The 20894-nt window shown below is 42.0% G+C and overlaps 1 protein-coding gene across 1 annotated transcript in view; it reads left to right on the top strand.

The window, feature by feature from the left end:
- HPSE2 (heparanase 2 (inactive)) overlaps positions 1–20894 on the top strand; it is a 232634-nt gene that overhangs the window by 171287 nt on the left and 40453 nt on the right. Inside the window, exons 6-7 of the mRNA XM_066601114.1 lie at positions 1710–1757; positions 19339–19432. Coding sequence (XP_066457211.1) covers positions 1710–1757; positions 19339–19432 — 142 coding nt within the window. The remainder of the gene's footprint in view (positions 1–1709; positions 1758–19338; positions 19433–20894) is intronic.

Genomic DNA, 20894 nt, shown 5'->3' with positions numbered 1-20894 from the left:
TTGTGACCGATAACAATAACATGCGTCTAGGCGTGATACCATCTCAGAGAAACACAGGTTTAAGAATAGAATACATAGCTTTCCCTTTGAGGAGTAACACTCCAATGCAGTTTCTTAGAAAAGCTGGGCAATGTCCCTTTAAATAACACAGTCCATGAATTGGGGTCTCAGAAACTTAGCAACAGTCCAGTGTCCTTAGTATAAGCTCTATCTTCTACAGCAGACCTACTGACTAAGGCTGCCTGTCCACAGGCGATAGTCATAGCGTGATCCATGGCGATGAATCACCCGCCGATCACGCTATGAAAAGCTTTCCATAGGCTAACTATGGAAAGCGCAGCCCGACATCCACGAGCGGAGAATCATAGCAATTCTCCGCTCGCGGGATTAAAATCGCGGCATGCTGCAATTTGCCGCGATTCTCCGCAGTGAGATTATCAGTGCGCTCCCCTCCTACCCCGCGGCGGAATAGTGCTAGTGTCACAGCCATGGACTGGCAGCCCTACTATAGCTTAACCCTTTACTGGTTGTGAACACCTAGTGATATTTTTTCTGAAACCGGCCACTGTACATAATACACACATTTAACATGAAATGAATAACAGTTTTCTTTAATACGGTGTATATTTGTGTGTGACAGATGTAACACATTCATTTCTTGTTTATATGTTCTTTATACCCGCCAAGATCTATTCTTTTAGAAATACTGCAGTTAAAGGAAACCTGAAAATAGTGTGTGATTGGCACACAGCATACTATGTATCTGAGCAGATTGATATATATAGTTGTGTGGGGAAACATTAAGTATACAGGCGACTTCAGACGACTGTAAGCGCAAGAGCGTACGTGACAGCACAAGTTTTTGGGCTATGGAGGTTGCGCTATTGCACGTGTTTTAGTGCATTTTACTGTACTTTCTGCGCTGCTGGGGACTGTTCACATCAGCGCAGGACACACACATGCTGTGATTGACTAGGCTCTGCAGCCTAATTAGTCCCCTGTGTTATGGATTTCCACGCAAAATTGCACAGTTCATTGCACAGTTTTCCGGTAATCGGATGCACATTTGCACACCCACATAGACTCCTATGGGGCGCGCACCAAAAGCGAAAGTGTGAATGAGTCCATTGAAAACAATGAGTTCTATTCTCAGCGCAATGTGCACGCAAAAATGTGTGCAAATATGGTCGCCTGAAGCCGCCCTTACCTGTAACTTATTGTTTTATACCCCTGTGCACATTTTGAGTTTAGGAGTATAATGGGTGGATCTACTACTGGTAAAGGACCGACAGGGTTCCTTGAGTGAGCAAACATACATTGATAAGTAAATCAGTGAATAGGACTGCCGTCCGGGGAGAGCAGGCATTTAACCTATCTACAACCAATTACATACATGTACGGCACGTGGTCCTTGGCTTTAATCCTTGGCTATGCGTCTCAAAAAAAATGACACAACATTTATTTTGGTAGCCCAAGGGGAAAAAAAGCAGATAAACTACCCGATGCGCAAAATCCCTAGTAACAATACCTGATCATTTAGAACTGAAACAATCTGGTTGTGATGTGTGTGTATATATATATACACTCAGCTCTTGCTACCGTACAACATGCTGCCCGCAGTTAGTCCAGTTGTCGCAGTTTGTGGCCTTGGAGTTGTATAAAGCTATATTTTCCTATATATTGTAATAGGCATTTGCTTTCTATTGCAGCTTTTTGAAGGTGGGTGGCCGAGCGGTGGATGCAGTTACCTGGCAACAGTAGGTATTCTGATTTTTTTGTATTATTTATGTACAGATTATCATGTTTACCAGGCATTTTCTTAGTTAATAACATAGGTTGAAATGAGTGAATGAAGTACAGGAATATTTACTAGAGCCTATTTGAGATGGACAGAGCTTGCATGGAAATGGGTTAATTCACATGAGGGATTTCTCTCTTGGACTGAGAGGCTGCCTGCAGACGGCCGGGTCGGATCTGGCTGCGAGAATTCTCGCAGCGGGACCCAACCCGAGCGCCTGCAGAGAGCAGCGCGGAACTCACCCGCTCCCGCAGCTCCAGCACTTTCATGTGCCGGCTGCCAGGCAGCCGGCGCATGCGCAGAGCGGAGCCAGCGGCCGGTGAGTGACGTTTCTGTGCGGGGCTAGCATGCCGCGGATTGTTTGCTGTGCGGTATTTTGGGCAGACAAACCACAGCCGTCTGCATAGGATTGCGTGTTGTAATGCAATCCTATGCAGGCATGTACGGGCGGAAATTCTGAGGGGAATCCCGCCGCGGAATTTCCACCCATTTGCAGGCGGCCATAGTCTGAGTTAGAAAAATCACTGCATTTCCTACCGTCCTTTTGTGTGATTCTGCTTCACACTGGGAACACTAATAAAATGCATGACAAATCCTATGCAATGTGATTTGCATGCAATTTTCATGTGAGTGTGATGCATTTTTAATACAGATTGCTAGAGATGAGCGAGTGTACTCTTCCGAGCTTGATGCTCGTTCGAGTATTAGCATACTCAATGGTGCTCGTTACTCGAGCGAGTACCACGCCATGTTCAACCCCTCCCCGTTTTGACCCATCCCCGAGCATTTTCGTGCTCGCTCATCTCTACAGATTACTATGGGGACCAAATGAAAAAAAGAACCAGGAAGTGTGAAGCAGAGAAAAACATAAGAAAATGCATATTTTTCACACACATGAAAAACGAGTGAAAATCGCAAGTATGTAAGGCTGAAAAAAATATGTCTATCTAGTTCAGCCTATTACCCCCAATGTTGGTCCAGAGGAAGTCAAAGTAAGAACAATGAGGTGGAAGCCAATTTTCACCATTTAAGGGAAAAAGATTCCTTCCTGACTCTGGCAATCAGAATAATCCGCGAATCACCGACCCTTCTGATTCTAACATATAATATTGTATCACTAAAGAAAGGCGTCCAGGCCCGTCTTGTACTCTTTAATCGATTTTTGCCATCAGCACGTCCTCAGGCAAAGAGTTACATAGTCTCACTGCTCTTACAGTAAAGAACCCCCTTCTAGGTCGGTGATGAAACCTTATTTCCTCTAGACATATAGGAGCGCCCCCTTGTTGCAGTCACAGTCCTAGGTATAAAGAGATTATGGGAGAGATCTCTGTATCGTCCTCTGATATATTTATACATACAGTAGTTATTAGGTCGCCCCTCAGCCGTCTTTTTTCTAAACAAAATAACCCTGATTTTGATAACCTTTCTGGGTATTGTAGTCCGCCCATTCCATTTATTGTTTTAGTTGCCTGCCTTTGTATCCACTCAAACTCTGATATGTCTTTCTTGAGCACTGGTGTCTAAAACTGTTCACAATATTCCATGTGTGGTCTGCCCAATGACTTGTAAAGAGGAAGAACAATGTTCTCGTCATGTGACCCTAGACCTCTTTTGATGCCCCCCATGATCTCATTTGCCTTGGTGGCTCCAGTTAAACTTACAGTTAACCAAAATCCCCAAGTCCTTTTCCATGTCAGTGTTACCCAGTGGTTTCCCACTTAGTGTGTAATGGTGACATGTATTTCTCTGCCCATGTAGAGAACCTTACATTTATCAGTGTTAAAACTCATTTGCCACTTTTCTGCCCAAGACCCCAAATTAATGGGGTAAAAGCCAGAGTTGCTTCATTCTGTTTTAATTCCGTCTCTCTGCTCCAAAAATGGAACAGAGAGACAGAAAGCCTGAATGCAAGCTGAACACTGATGTGAATGAGCCCTAAGCATTATTCCAGGATGGTTGGGTGTGATGACATGAAACACCAGCAGGGGGCATCATTTTAATTTTCTGGTATGAGCCCTCCTGCTGTATATATGTCATTGATGGATATATCAATTTAACACGTAACTGACATGTTAGCATTCCTCAATATAAAGTTGGCTGCAAATAATGTTTATCTGTAGGCGTCCATTTTTCTCTCCAGCCTTGGGAAGTAATTTACAGCTCTATAGAGAATTTCACTGTATCTGGTCTGTAAACATATATTCAGAAAGAAAAATATGCAAGAAGCTGAATCTAACATGGAATACATTGTATGGTTATCCCCTCACCGTGAATATGTTCTCCCGTGACCTTCACCTCCCTCCCTGACTAAATCTCAATATATTCCAGATTACTTTGGTAAAACCAGTGAAGGTATTATTCTGGATTTTGCATATTGATGGGGTATATAATGAATGGTAGACACTGATGGCTTACATCATTAATAATGAACCTACCTTTTGTCCAATAATCAGTACTAGTGATGGGTGAACTTTTGAAAAGTTTGGTTCAGCTACCATAGTTGGCAGAACTTTTACAAAAAGTTTGGTCTGAAGTATTTGATCTGTACTGGAAGCTCACCAAAAATCCTTAGGCCACTCTGACGGATGCGGTCCGCAAAACACCACGATTTTGATCGCAGCGTTTTGCCGCAATTTTACCTTAGTTTTCGGATGCAAGTGAGAGAGCGCATGTGTGAGAGTGGCCTAAACCGGTGTATACCAGTGTCTAAGAGCAATAAAAGCCCCGTATAACACTCTGAGAGTATTACACAGGGCTTTTATGACTCTTAGTGTTACACACCAATGTTCAGGGCTCGTGTTGAACACAAAACAAACTAGTATAACCCTGTTTCAAGTAGAGCTTTTCTTAAAGCTTGGTTTGGGTTTTCTTAACATTTAGCAGTACTTATCTGTTTGGAGGACTCTATCACTGTGTGCTGGGACTTCTTCCAATTACACAATTATGCTTTTGTCCCCTACTTCCTCTAGTAGAAGCACTGCAAGCCCTATGTTTACAGCAAATGAGAATGGTAATTAGTGACCCAGGCAATGTTCCCTCTAAGCCACGTGATCTTAAACTGCACCAGCTACATGCTGACATATAGTGTCCTAATAATTAGACCAGCAACAGCCAGCTAGCATTCAGATAAATAGTTTTCTATAGTGTCCAGATAAATACAGCATGCCACAGGAGTGTTAGTAATAACCTGGGTGATCTAGAGTAGTTATAGGTTAAAGATCTGCTATAATTGAAAGTTATCCCCTATACACAGGACTTTCACCGATCCCGGGCTGCGAAAGTCCCACAAAGGCACCATCTTCTCCATTCATTTCAATGGAACCACTGTAAATAATAGAGTGCTTGAACTTGGCTAACTCTAGTGGTCCCACTAAAATGTGTGGAGCGGCTGTGCGTATTTGTGTCCTTTATTCACTTTAGGATGCGCCAGAGGTCCATTTTCAAGATCGGTGGACGTCCCAGTGGTTGAATCTCCTTTGATCTGAAAGTTATCCACTATCCTGTGGATAGGGAATACATTTATTCATGGCACAAGCCCTATAATATTCACAAGAATGTAGTTCTGTGGTAGTGAATGGGTTCATACCAACATGTCTAGTAACCTACACTTTACTACCAAAAGTAATTAGACACCTGAGCAAGAATCAAAAGTAGCATTCGTTTACATATGTTAACCTTTTCCAATCCAATTTGTATCCTGGTTTTCCTAGGGGGCTTACTCTTTTTCTGCTGTTATACAACAGCACTATCTGCTGGCTAAAGCGAGTACTGCATGGGGTGACAGGTTTGATAGCCTCCGACAGCAGAGAGGCTGGCAATATACAGTAAGAGAACCCTGACGGACGTCTTCCAACATCGAAGCTGTACAACTTTAAATCATAATGTCTTTAGACGTCAGACAGTGGATTGGAAAGGGTTAACACTTAGTGGGGCCTCCTTTGCCTCTTATGAATTCAGATACTCTCTGTAGCATACATTTCAGCTGTTATTTTTCTCTATTTATCCTACAAATATCTGGGGAGTTCTCTCTCTCAAAGATGCCTCGGCCCATCTACAATGGGGTAAGGGGCATCATAATTGGACAGGTGAGCAATGAAAGAACGTTCTATGGACTGATGAATTACACTACTCCATCTTCACATTAGATGAAGTGCCTGGTGTGGAGGATCCTGGGGAACGTCTTTTGCCTGAGTGTGTTCTGCCAACAGTTAAGTACGGTGGAAGTTCCCTTTTGGTCTGGGAATGATATAGATAGCATGGTATCAGTCCGTTGGTTGTAGTGACAAGAACCATGAAGATGGAGGTGTACCCTGACATTCTAGACAATAACGTGCTGCCGACAATGTGACAATACTCTGGGGATGGTCGGCCATACTTCCAATAAGACAACGATCCTTGTTACCAATCCAACGCTGTCTTACTTTGGTTTTAGGATACGGATGTTCCACAATTGGACTGGCTGCCCAGAGTCCCAACCTGAACCCTAGTGAACATCATTGGGACAAACTGGAATATTGGGTCAGGAAATATGAAGAACTTGCTAGATGTTTTCAGGATGAATAGAGAGAAATACCAGCTGAATTGTATCAGATGTTAGTAGATAGTATGCCATCCGATGTCATTAGGGCCAAAGGAGACCCACTAAGTGCTAACATATGGAAATGAATACTCCTTTTGATTCTTGCACAGGTGTCCAATTACTTTTGGCAGAATAATGTATGACTGTGAAGGTTTAAAGGCACGGTACCGAGTTTAAATCTTTTTCCCTATCTACAAATAGGGAAGAAGGGTTTGATTGGTGGGGGTCCAACCTCAGGGACTCCCACCAATCATAAGAAAAGGAAGTCCTGTATCTCCCCATATGAATGGGATGGCGCTCAAACATGCATGCTACTCCTTCATTCATCTCTATGGGACTGTTGCAGATACTCAAGTACAAGCACTTTGCAATCTCCAGCAGTTCCAGAGAGATAAATGGTCGCAGGTCCCCTTTCTTGCGATCAGTGAGACCTCCCACTGATCAAACACTTATCCTTTATATTGTGTGTAGGGAATACGTTTTTAAACTTGGCCCAACCGCTTTAATGTAATGGGGTTAGAGGGTTATATGCATCGCTGCTTGCAGATTTTGCAGATTATTTTTTGTAAATTTATAATTTGCTCTCTCCTGGGGTTTTTCCAGATTTGAGCACTCATGGCCCATCTTGAGACTGAGTTCACATGCAGCAGCCACATGATAGTAGTGTGCTACGCAGCCGGGAACAAAGCAGCAAAACCAAACGCTGTTTAGCGCATATTGTCAACTTCAGGTGAAGGGTATTTTATGTGCTTTACCTGCAAGGAGATTGCACCCTGGGGGCCGTTATGTGTGCATTGAGCCTCTAGTCACCATAAATGTTTGGTTGGTGCAAGTCTGAGGGTGCCTTCACACTGGCGAAAAAAGTACGCAATTTTTGATCGATGAGAGAGTGAGTGAAAGCGCAAAATTATGAAACCAATGCCTTCATTCCCATGTGCAATGTTTTCTGTCCTGCGATGTTATAAGTTTTGTAAATGGCAGCATGTCCTATCTTTCTGCGTTTTGCTAATTTTTTTTTGCTACCGTGTTTCCCCGAAAATAAGACACCCCCCGAAAATAAGACACCCCCCAAAATTTGCAGAAGTCCCAAATATAAGGCACCCCCCGATAGTAAGGCATAGTAAAGTGTGCAGGCAAGTCAAGAGGCCTGTCCCCTGCTGCCATCCCAGTTGTCTCCTACCTCCAGATGTATAGGTAGATCTGCAGAGCTCCCCCTGGTGGCCGGAAGCTGCAATACCATCCGTGCTGCAGACAGGTACGTTACTTTACAGCCCTTATTTTTTATGGCTCTGTGTGTGAGTCAGGCAACCTGTGTGTGATTCTTAAGGCTAGGTTCTCACAGAGCGTATTTCCAGCGGAAATCTCGCAGTTTGGCCACAGCGATAAACAGCGAGATTTCCGCCGGGAAAGTGCTGCTTCAAAACCCACGGCACTCAGCGGCTTGTTTTGAAGCGACCTGGCTGCACGCTTTTCCGTTTCTGTGGCCGGTAAATCCGCACCACAACACCGGCTTCTCCCAGCTTTGCCGTGACAGATTTGCTGTCCCATGTGGACGACATTTCTGAGAAATTTCGTCCACAAAGCTGGCCAATTGAGGGATTAGCGGCCACAGACGGATTTGCCGTGGCGAAATAAGACACCCCCTGAAAATAAGACATAGCGCATATTTGGGAGCAAAAATTAATATAAGACGCGTCTTATTTTCGGAGAAACAGGGTATTATTTTTTTTCTTGCCCATGTTTCCTTATGGAGCCTCCAATTTATTGCATCTCAACGCACTTACTTGCAATGTTCATGTAATGCGTTTTTAACATTAGAAACTGCTATTGTCTTTCACGTGAGAAAATCGCAGGCGGCAGCGATGCAAGATTACTCTCAAGAAAAAGCATCGCTGATGCTCAAAAATCGCGTAAACCAAAATCCGATTATCTTGCGTCGAAATCGCAATCGCCAGTGTGAAGGAGCCCTGACTGATGTGAGTCTGACTCTAGTCTCGTGCCATCAAGTGCCATGGACTTTACAACCAAATGGGATTGACCTGCAGCCGTAGCCAAGCCCCTATATACAGAGCTGCAAGCAATGAAGGAGCCGCAGTACTCACTGGCCTTTTATTCTGACTAAGGATAGGCCACCCATGTTTGTGTCATAGAAAACAATAACTCGCTGACATCCCTTAGGTTCCTGAGATACGGCCAGCCTGGTATCATGACATGCTCGTGTCCTGACATACGTTGGAACAGTAATCTAGGTAAAACAATGCTGCGCTGTTACTTGTATAATCAATCCGCAGCTGCTCCTCGCTCAGCTGCGCCGTACAGCTAGAACTCCCCACAAGTCCCTGGGAACTCTTGCACCTGGAACTTGAATTGCAGCCCTACTTGGAGTGTTTGCCTTAATTTCCTAAGCCTCTTCCATTTTCCAACCCAGCGAAGACCAAGGAACTGTCAAATTATGGAAATGTTTCTGAAAGGACTGAGCTGCTGGGGTGTAGTGAAATTATATCACTCCATAGTAATAACTGCAAGATGTCACAGATAGACAGTGATGATCATGTCTACAGTACTTCGTCATATGTGATATCATGACGATAAGATAGATTAGGCTATTGCTGTGTTAAATCATAAAATGTGTATAGGATTAAAAATTGGCTATTTTTTTTAAATTGAATAGCCCTTAATTAAAAAATATGGTGTAGTATGCGAGAAACTTGGGAGTCTGTAGGGTGTCAAATCTCCATGGACCCCGCATATTGCATGGCCTAATCTGATCTGTGGAAATATGCAGCAATCAATCGGTGTGAAAAAGTGGATAGCCTTATTAGGGCTACTATGGGGCCGTGTGCTGTCCATGGAGTACATGACCCGAATATATGGCCTTGTGAATGGGCCCTAACTAACCCCGGACAGTGGAAGCATCATACTTCTCTTCAACATGCTTCGGAAAGTTTGTGAAGGTAGATTGAAATGAGTGCAGTAAAAATAGAGGGACATTCTCATAGGAAACCTACTGCAGTATGCAAGAGAACTGCGCCTGCAACTCCTAGCAAGACAACAGCCCTACACATTAACCCCTTGAGCACCCGGCTACTTTTAGCCTGGAGAACATATATATATATATATATATATATATATATATATATATATATATATACTTTTTTAAAGTGTAACTGTGCTTTCCCAAAAGTTTTGACACGTTATAAGGGCATGTCAAAAGTTGTGATCACTAGAAAGAAGCAACTGAAGCATTCATCCGAGCGCTGTCACTGCTCGCTAGTTGATCACAGGTTCAATAGAAAGTCTATGGGCCCACCGTCAGCTAGAGAGCAGTGAGTTAACAGAACATTCGGGAGAGTAGAAAGAGGAGAGAGAAACTAAGCTGTTAATCGGGTACACTGATGGATCTGAAGAGAGATGCTTTCCTCAGCTTACTATAAACTGTGAAATGCAGAAACCAAATGGCTCAAAATGTTTAAAGAAACCCAATTCCACATTATTTGTAATCCAAAATACATACATTTAAAGTGACCCTTCAGACAATATTCTGACCCAGGACTGGAGGGTGGAGGGTTTTCTTACCTGTACTTTATCCTGTCTTCCTTGCCCCTCTGCTCCCCTGGTTTGGTATTTAATTTTCGGGCGGCCTGGATAGTGGCCACTATTTTATAAGACTACCAATCCACTTTAGATGCTCTGGTAGTCTTAAGATGGGGTTGGCCATCTTGGCGACTTTAAAAACTAAACCAGAACTGGTGGAACGAAGAGTCAGGAAGGAAAGATAAAGTACAGGTAATTCTTTCCCCAAACTGGAGGGTTGCTTTAAGTAAAAATAAGAAAAAAGGTTCTCGAAGGTGTTCATAGCCCTTACACTCTCATGCAGGTTTTTTACAGCGTTTAGCGACTCTGCACTAAATGCTGTAAAACACCCCATTTAATTTCCATGGGGCTTCTCCGATGAGTGTTCGAATGCAGCACTTTTTGAATGAGCGTTCGAATGTTGCGCAGAAGGCTGGAAAGTTTGTGCCAAATTTTGCAACTTTTCTATGATAGTTTTCTGGTGTAAAGCCTTCTTAAATGTCTCCCATTGTTCCTTAACTCAGATGGGTTATAACAGCAGGCAACCAAAATCAGAGCCATTGCTGTCTGAGAGAAACTGAAGGGTGAGACTCCATTGGGCAGAAGAGCGCAAAATTGTATCACTGTGCAGAGAAAAACATGCTGGTCAGATGAATACAGATATCTGTTGCACTGTGCTGATGTGAGGGTCAGAATTTGGCGTAAGCAGCATGAATCAACAAACTCTTCCTGTCAGAGCTTGTCAATAATTTTAACTAATTTGCGGCAAATGCAAGAAGCTTCCTGTCCACTTGGGCCAATATTCCTGCAGAACAATTTAAAATCCTAGTGGAATCTATGCCACGACGAATTGGTGCAGTTTTGAGGGTCTACACACTACTAGATGGTGGTCTCTAAGTGGCCATTCAGTGTATGCTGATTACTTTCTTCATATATCTGTATAAGGATTGTAATCCAGTTTTTCTAATACAGATCTCCAAATCTCCTGCATACAGTAGACACAGCGTTAAGTAATAAAATTCTGGCTGCCTGCAGCCACTACTTGGGGGTTGATAAGGAGCTTACTGCCTACTGATATATACTGAACTCAAAAATAAAACAGTATACAGTAAGCTCCAACCAGTGGCTCTGTATCAGATGAAAACAAGCATTATAACGATATAATGGTACTATAGCACTTCTGTCATGGAGTATAGCTATTTTACCTGTATATACACTATATTGACAAAAGTTTTGGCATACCCACCAATCCTGTGTTGTCAGGCGAAGGGGATATGCAAATAGGACAATTCTGGACAATGTGGTATTACCCACCCTGTGACAATATCTTGGTACAGCTCCATGTCTCCACCAACATGACCGAGCAACATAACAGCATACAATGTTGAGGCTTGGTTTCAGGAGCACAAGGTCTGAAAACTTTATTGGCCAACTCAAAGACCGGAAGTCAATCCTATTGAGGATCTTTACGAACTAGAACATCGTATCCATGCATGCCCAACACACTCATCATCTCCCGCCTCACTATCTAAAGAAGTCCTTAAGGAATGGAGAGAAACCCTCCACACATCTCTCAGAAATTGGTAGAAAGCAGCCTAAGAGGGTTATTGCAGTCATGGAGGCCAAAGGCTGCCCAACACCATGGTGAAAATTTGAATAAAATTGAATTTCATCACCTTGTGTGTCCCAATACTTTTGTCAACATAGTGTATATAACACCTATAGAGAGTACCAAATAAATAATGAGCTCACTAGTTGAGTATGTTAAATACATTAATTGATTAAGAAGGTTAATTCTGCATAATAGATGTGGATATTTGATCACAAGTGGCTACTGATGTAAAGCCTGGTAAAGTCTCTGCTCTCACAGGCTCGGGATATTAGGTTTCCCATAAGAGCGAAAACGGGATGTGTGAAAGAGGCCCAAGAATTACAAGAGACGCTTTGCTTCTTTATTTTCAGAAATCAGCAAGTAAAGTCTGTAGAACATATAGAAACCCCCTGATTGGAGATTTATTCCTCGGGGCTGGTTGCTGGGTCTACATAATCCAGACACCCCACAAGGAAGAATTATAAACAGATCTCAACTTCATTCCTGAAAACCTCACAGGAGCTCAAAATTAGGTCTTGAATTTCTATTTAAGTCAATTAGTTTGGCCTAATCAGACACGGTACTTCTAAAAAAATAGCGCAGTGTTTTAATAGCTGGGAAATAATGAGCATTTGAAAAAAACTGGCAAGAAGAAAGGGTAATTTTACTTCAGGGATTGTTCTCTTCCGCTCTACTTTCGTGAAGGCCATCTTTGCATTGAAATACATTGTTCTATGTAGACACCCTGCACATACAATGAAGTCATAGGTTACTTTTGTTGGAAATGTGGTGCAGAACTCTGTGTGTTGAAAGCTTACTGGCCAACATTACTGAAATATATGTCTTAGAACTGCTGGCGCTTGCAGACTGTCATATGTCATACATAAAAGTGGTCTGCGCTGAGGAGGGCTTTCTTTTTTCTGGAACTGATATCGTCTGACTCCCTATAGAAGTAAAAAGAAACAGAGGCCAGAGGAATATATATATATATATATATATATATATATATATATATATATATATATATATATATATATATATATATATATATAAAAATATATACCGTATATATAATAGTACTTTTGTCATTATGGATCTGTGTAGCACAGGCAGGACCAAATTGAGATTATGAAGGCCTCTGGGTTCAGAAATTAATGGTTAGAGTCCCCCATCCCACCTCTGGGACCTGAACTCTTATTGCAACCACGTATAAGAGAGGTGGCAGTGCATGTATGTTGTCCTCTCCACTGTGGGAGACAGATGAGAGAGTGGCATCAAAAGGTTGGGTAAGGTCTATATCGTGCTTCACTCAAGAGATATCTTAGTCCTGTGATATTAAGTTAATGCCAAATATTTTTCTCTGCACTGTTATTTCCAAAATGCGGTCTTCATCATAAACCCAGTATCACTGCCTACAATGGTTTGAGCCATTAAACACATTCGCAAGCTTTCGACAAAAAATAATGAACACGAAACAAATTAAAGGAGTATAATTGCCTTTTTAACTGTAGCCAGACAGACGTCATCATCATCGGTGGTTAGACGAAGCAGAGGAGTTCTGGCTTGTCTGCCGTTGAAATCAATGGGAGCGCTTACACTTGCACAGTGCTCTCATTGATTTCAGTGAAAGGGAAACCAATGCTCCCCTGCTTTCTTTGACCACTGATGACAACGCCTGGCTCACTGCAGAGTGCAGGGAACTGGATGATTAGCTGGGAATCTCCATCCATCAACTACTCAAGACCTATCCAAGGGTTAGACCATCAGTTAAAAAAGACTGGAATACCCCTCTAATGTATAATCTTGAATTCCATTTATATTTGTCACAGGAAGGGTTTAGCTTATCCCTCTTAAAACGTAACCTTTATTTCAAATAAAAAAACTAAGAAGGATTTTTCGGTAAATCCTGAAAAAGACACAGACATACAGAAATATCTGGAACCTTGTCACAGGACTAGCTTGATGTGTGTGAGCCAGACGAACATATATTCATGGGAATAAGGTTTGCGAAAACACCGTATTGGGTATGTCGACCCTATGTCCCAGCACCCATCAAATGTTCGAAAAATGGCTGTGACCACTTCAGGGGTCAGTGTGCTTTAAAAAGATGGTATTCCTAACTTATATAGATTTTCTATCAGTAGGCGGAAAAAATAGTAAGTGCTCTAAAACCCTGGTGCACTAATCACTCTATGAGAAATGCTGTCTTTATTGTGTCACGGACCATAGGCATGCCACTATAACTGAAGACTGATGTCTCAGACCAATATGCATATGTCACATGCAGATGAAAGGTAGAGCTGCCATGGTACGTGACACAGGGTCACAAAATGCCACTAGGGTCAGAAGATAGGACCAAATAAATTGGTGCAAATAGGTTAACAGGTTCTGGCAAACATGCCACTAGAGTCAAAAATTGGGACCAAACAAATTGGTGCAAATAGGTTTACAGGTTCAACGCGTTTCTGCTACAAATGTCGCAGCTTCATCAGGAACCCAACAATAGAAATATTGTCAATGGTCAAATGCGGTATCTGATCTGAATAAACTCCAAAGTGTGGAGACAGTCGCATAGAGGAGGAGATAGTCGATCCTAACACTAATTTAAGATAACAATAAACCCAGTTTCCCCCCAGCAAATGCAGGAACAAAATAATAAAAAGCAGCAGCACCTGCCTCAGTGGTAGCCACCAGCGTACCACTGAGGCAGGTGCTGCTGCTTTTTATTATCATTTTGTGACCCTGTGTCACGTACCACGGCAGCTCTACCTTTCATCTGCATGTGACATATGCATATTGGTCTGAGACATCCGTCTTCAGTTATAGTGGCATGCCTATGGTCCGTGACACAATAAAGACAGCATTTCTCATAGAGTGATTAGTGCACCAGGGTTTTAGAGCACTTACTATTTTTTCCGCCTCCTGATAGAAAATCTATATAAGTTAGGAACACCATCTTTTTAAAGAACACTGACCCCTGAAGTGGTCACAGCCATTTTTCGAACATTTGATGGGTGCTGGGAAATAGGGTCGACATACCCAATACGGTGTTTTCGCAAACCTTATTCCCATGAATATATGTTCGTCTGGCTCACACACATCAAGCTAGTCTTGTGACAAGGTTCCACATATTTCTGTATGTCTGTGTCTTTTTCAGGATTTACCGAAAAATCCTTTTTAGTTTTTTATTTGAAATAAAGGTTACGTTTTAAGAGGGATAAGCTGAACCCTTCCTGTGACAATTAAGATTGACATCTAGGTGTTTATCCTGCTACTGTAAATTCCATTTATAAAGTGAAAAAGTATTTGCCCCCACAGTTTCTTCTATTTTGGCATATTTGTCATACTTTCAGATTAACTATTGTACACTGCTGAAGTAGCACAACAAACTGTCCACGACCTGACTGATGCCCTGACCCAGGTCTGTATTAAAAAATTGATCTTGGTAAACAACCACCACAAATTGAAGCAAAATGAGCCAAGAGAAAAAAAAAGAACTAGCACTCAGGGGCATTTGGCATTACCAAGCGATAGTACGGTGCTATAATCATGCAGACTAATTGAATAAACTACCGAATTCCAGGTCCACTCTTCAAAAGTATATTTCACTGGAAAAGGGCAAAAAATGCAGTACCTGATAAGGTACAGAGCAGGCACAAATGCCATAAAGCCGGCACAATGGCCGTGAGTTGGCACAATGGCTGTAGAACCTAACAATAGGCAGCAACCCAGACTATAAACCAGAGCAGCTAAATTGTCCACTGCAGACTTATATGCAGTCACCCAATTGTCTGCAGTGGACAATTTAGCTCCTTTGGTTTATAGTCTGGCTTTCTGCCTATTGTTAGGTTCTACGGCCATTGTGCCTACTAGAGATGAGCGAGCATACTCGTTAAGGCGATTAACTCGACAGAGCATCGCCTTTTTCGAGTACCTGCTAGCTCGTCCCTGAAGATTCGGGGGGGCTGCGCGGGGCGGCGGAGAGGAGCGAGGTGGAGAGTGAGAGAGATCTCTCTCCTTCCCGATCCCCTCCGCAACCCCCCGCTCACCCCCGCGGCCCCCCCGAATCTTCAGGGACGAGCCAGCAGGTACTTGAAAAAGGCGATGCTCTCTCTCTCTCGAGTAAATCGCCTTTATGAGTATGCTCGCTCATCTCTAGTGCCTACCTCACGGCTATTGTGCCGGCTTTATGGCGATTGTGCCTGCTCTGCACCTTATCAGGTATTGCATTTTTGGCTCTTTTCCAGTGAAATATGTTTGTGTTCCCCCTCACCCCTGTGATTTTAATTCACTCTTCAAAAGCCAATACTAATAGTTTTATCTCCAGATTTATTGTGGTCCATCACGACAGTCATTTTATTTCTGTAATATGTGTATTGATTTTCCTCCTTATCAGATGCTGAGAATTTTACCTTGCCTTAAGCTCACATATCTTTTTGCCCTTTTTGATGCTATCTAATAGCATCGATAACTAAATATGGACTGTTTTTGCTACTTCAGTTGCATCAGTAATTGCTCCTTATTTATGGTATTGTATTTTCACTTCGTTGACCATTTAGATCCATTTTCAAATGAAAATGAAATAAAATACGTTTTGGTGAATCAAAAGCCAATATCAAGTCTTAATTTTGGGAATACTTAGACTTGATATTGGCTTTTGAAGAGTGAGCCCGGAAGGAAGTAATTGAATGGTTCACTTAGCACTTATTCAAGGAAATCTGCCAGACTATTATACCATACTATACTTTGATTGTGCTATATGCCCCTTACTTTCCTTCAAATTCTGATCTAATTGTGGCAGGAGCCCCCCCAGGGCCCTATCTACAGTCTCATCAGGAGCATGCTCAGATGTAGCAAGGAGTAGATACAAGCATGTTGAGCCATACGCACTACTGAGTCACGTTATGAGTTGTCGTCATGAAATTCACACAAATTGATTTTCTGGGTGATTCCGATTCCAGCTGTCAGTTGATGATTTTGGTTTCCATTGACTGCTGATTTGTCATTTCATTCTCAATGAATTACGCAATTTATATCAGTAAGGTTTTCAACTTGAATCTTTCATTCATTAATATCCCATGTGTGATTTTAGTCTACTGTTAATTTTTTTGAGAAGCGTCCTTTTAATATTTGACAAAAATAAATAACCCCCGTGAACACAAAATGCTGTTTTTAAATGATGATTTCATTTATTAATGGAAAAAATCTGTTCAGCCCTTTCAGGCTATATTTGAAGAGGTAATTGCCCCCATAACTAATAAATCAGTAAACCAAACTCATTTGACAATTTGGTACATGATCACCGCCAGACCTGCTGAATCTAAACATCACTTAAATAGGACCTATCTGGCAATGTGAACCAGCTCAAAGGTCTTAAAAAGCTGCACATGATGCCATGTTTTAAGGAGACTCAGATACAGATGTGAAACAAAACACTAAAATCTACCAGTCTGGAAAGGGTTACAAATCCATTGCTAAGGCTCTTGGACTCCAGCGAACCACAGTGAGAGCCATTATCCACAAATGGAGACAACGTAGAACAGTGTTGAATCTTCTCAGGAGTGGTCGGCCTACAAAAATGTCACCAAGAGTGTACCAACAACTCATCCAGGTGGTCACAAAAGAACCCTTATGAACAGCTAAAGAACTGCGGGCCTCACTTGCCTCAGCTAAGGTCAATGTACACAGCTGTATAATAGGATAGCCACTGGGCAAATATGACATAGATTTGTTAGAGTTGTAAGGTGCAAATCACAGCTGACCAAAAAGAACACAAATTCTCATTTCACATTTGCCAAAAAAGCATCTAGACAACCCCCAAGAGTTCTGGGATAAAAACCTGTGGACGGATGAGTCACAGGTGGAACTTTTTGGAATACATAGGCCCTGTTACATCTGGTGTAAAGCTAATACCACAGTCCACAATAAGAGCATCAAACCAACCATGACACATGGGGGTGGTCATGTGATGGTCAGGGGCAGGACCTGGATGATTTGCCATAATTAATGGAACCAGGAAGTGTGCTCTCCATCAGAAAATCCTGAAGGAGAATGCCCATCAATCAGTCAGTGACATAAAGCTCAAGAGCAGTTGGACTTTGTACCTGGACAATAATCTCAAGAATGTAAGCAAATCTTCCTCTGAATGGCTCAAAAGAAACAAAATTAAAGTTTTGGAGTGAGTGATTCCTGACTTGAATCCCATTGAGATGCTGTGGCAAAACCTTAATAGGCCATTCACCATCGAAAACCCTCCAATGTAGCCAAATGAAAATAATTCTGTAAAGGGGAGTGCACCAAAATTCCTCAACATCAATGTAAAATTCTCATCGCAGGTTTATCGGGATGTTTGATTGCAGATATTACTACCAGGGGTGCACAACCAGTTATTAGGTTTAGTGGACAATTACTTTTTCTCAAGGCTGATATAGGTTTTGTTGAAAACTTTTTCTTCAATTAATGAAGCAATCCTTAAAAACGTACCTGAGAATTCAAAAGCAGCCGAGGTCTTCATTGGCTGTTGCTTTGCTGCTGTTTGAAAACAGTTTGAGTGCTATCGATTCAGCTTTCCATGTAAATTTTCCTATGATTCTGGTTTCATGCGCTTTGCAATCCACTTACAGGTGGGAGCATGTCCTATGCCAGCTATTCTGCCAGTACTGTAATGACTGGGACTTCCTCTCCTTACACCTTACATAGCTTTGCTCCAATCAGCTGCAAGGCAACATCTGAATGCCCACCCCTCTGTTGCATGTAGTAATTATCATTGTCCCCATGTCCTGATTACTAGAGAAGCCAAATGCCTAATGACAAGCAGTGGATTGCGCAGCTGTTTGATTTTCAGTGGTAAAACAAAAAAAAAATGAATGCAAATATATTACAAGACTGATAATTCTCACAAAGACTGTTATATGAGCAGATGTTGTGTAAAAGGTTATTGGCCATTTAAAAGCTGCATTTTGTGATCACTTGTGCTGTCTTTAGCATATATTACAATTAATTGGATGATCTGACATATTTATATGTGACAAATTAGAAAGAATACGAAAAATCGGGCGAGGAGCAAATACTCAAAATAAATGAAGTCTATGAGAGTTATGGAAAGAGCTGAACAAGCAGCCCTCAGCACTTTCCATAACTTCCGTAGATGTCAGTAGACAAAGACACATTCAATCTGCTTTTAATCAGTGAATGGGGTCTTGATAGGTGAGGGTCCCTGTGGTGGGACCTCTCATGCATTTATGCCCTATCCTGTGGATGTGCCATAAATGTGTAAGATGGGAATATCCTTCTAAACGGTTCCCTAGAAGAGAACAGCAGCAAATTGCTGCCTAGGTAAAGACCTATAAACTTCTCCAGCTTCTTTTACATGATTCATTTGGCCCTTGATGCTTTTCCTAAAGCCTCTTCAATGAAAACAGTAGTAAAATTTTAATTTTATGCTTCTGGGAAACACGTACTCGGCAGTAATACTTCAATATGGCAGATTTCAGTTCAGGTCCAGTGAAAATATTATTCTAGTTGTAAAACCGGCACACAACTGAGCTGTAGTGAGCGGTAACTGGTATTGTTATTAAGTGTAGAACTTTGCACACACTTTATTTCATGTTAATGCTCATATATTTATCTGTGTTTGACCACCAGCACTGTGTCCTGTGGCTTCTGGCATGCCTCTGTGTTCTTACTGATTTATTACATCTCTGTACATACAAGGCGTTGGATCTGGTGAACTGCATCAGATACATGTGTATTACATTACAAGTAATTAATATAGTATATCGATTTTTTGTTTATTAGTCACAACATTGACGGACGAGTTGGTAAAGCGATGGACTTCATGAAGACCCGGCTGCTGGACGCATTATCTGATCAGATCCGGAAAATTCAGAAAGTTAGTACTATGTTTAGAGATAACTTTTTAAGTCTATTAAAGGGGTGTTCCGGTCAGACACATTTATTACCTATCCACTGGATAGGTGATAAATGTTAGATTGGGAGGGGGAGCGACTATTATGATCTCCACCAATTACTAACATGGAGGAGGTGTTGCACATAGTATTTTCATAACTCTCAGAGTTTGTATATGTTCCACAGTGGGTGGAGAGGACTAGGCTTCCCCTTTTCTAATGAAAAGTGGGAGTTCCCAGCAATCAGACCGCCACTAATTTAACATTTATTACCTATTCTTTGGATATTTAAAGGGGTTGCACAGAGAGAACAAAAAATCCATCTCACAGTGTTGAGAAAACATAAAATAGTTCTATAGCCCCTGTTGCTCCCATTCCACTGGTGCCTGGTCCCCCGCTGCTCTGTACTTCCTGCTGCAGGGAGGATATTACCAACACCAGGGACATGTGACTACTGCAGCCAGTCACCAGCTTACTGAACCCAGTCATCAGCGGCAGCAGACAGCTGTCTCTCTGTCAGGATGTTATCCCTACTGCAACAGGAAGTGAAGAGCAGCAGCAGACCGGGTATCACTGGAATGGCAGTTGTAGGGGATCGGTGAGGATAATAAATGTTTTTCTCCCCAGATAACCCTTTTAATAAATGCTAGAATGATAGACATCAAACTAACGGTACCCCACTGGTCACTGGAATGGAGCACATGTTGCACACATGTTATACTATTTCTATAACTCTTATAGAGAAGGTATGGACCAGGAGCATGTATCTTCTATAGTGGTACTGTGGGGAGTGAATTGGGGTCTATAAATATAGAAAAGATCCAGCTCACCAACCAAATGCAGGCATAGAGGGTAGAGAGCATGTGCTTGTTTGACAATATGTAGAGTTAAATGTGCTGTAGAAAAAGCCAATTTGTTCTCAGTTTAGAAAGTTAAAATCCTAAATTTTATCAATCCACATTAAAAATATCCATTTGCAACCACAACATGGTGGCTTCTGCTCACGTGTTTCTGGCACAGCTATACACCCTTAATTGTAGTCAATCAATAGCTAGAGAAGCTGGCATGTTGTGGTTGTGAATGGATATTTTTAGCGGATTGGAATCTCCGTGTTCTATTAATAACTAGGGATACCCAACAATCAGACCATCACTCATCTAAAATGTATCACCTATGCAGGTGTTATGTCTAGTCACTCCTACCCTAGTACGTGTGCATTCTGTTACGAATAGTCACTCCTATCTGAGTACATGTACATTCTGTTACGTCATTCATATTCACGAACTGGCGAACTCCAGCGGAACTCAGAAACAGCGGACATAACTAAGAAACAGACCTAACTCATGACTAACAAACGCTCAAAACACTCACCTGCATACCTGCACACATAGCCAGATGGACTAACTATAGGATGTACGAGGTATTAGTTTGTATTTTGGCCAAGAT

This window comes from Eleutherodactylus coqui, chromosome 4 (genome assembly GCF_035609145.1).
Source record: "Eleutherodactylus coqui strain aEleCoq1 chromosome 4, aEleCoq1.hap1, whole genome shotgun sequence".
NCBI lineage: Eukaryota > Metazoa > Chordata > Amphibia > Anura > Eleutherodactylidae > Eleutherodactylus > Eleutherodactylus coqui.
Note: the sequence above shows the minus strand (reverse complement) of the source record. Positions and strands in the feature narration are given on the sequence as shown.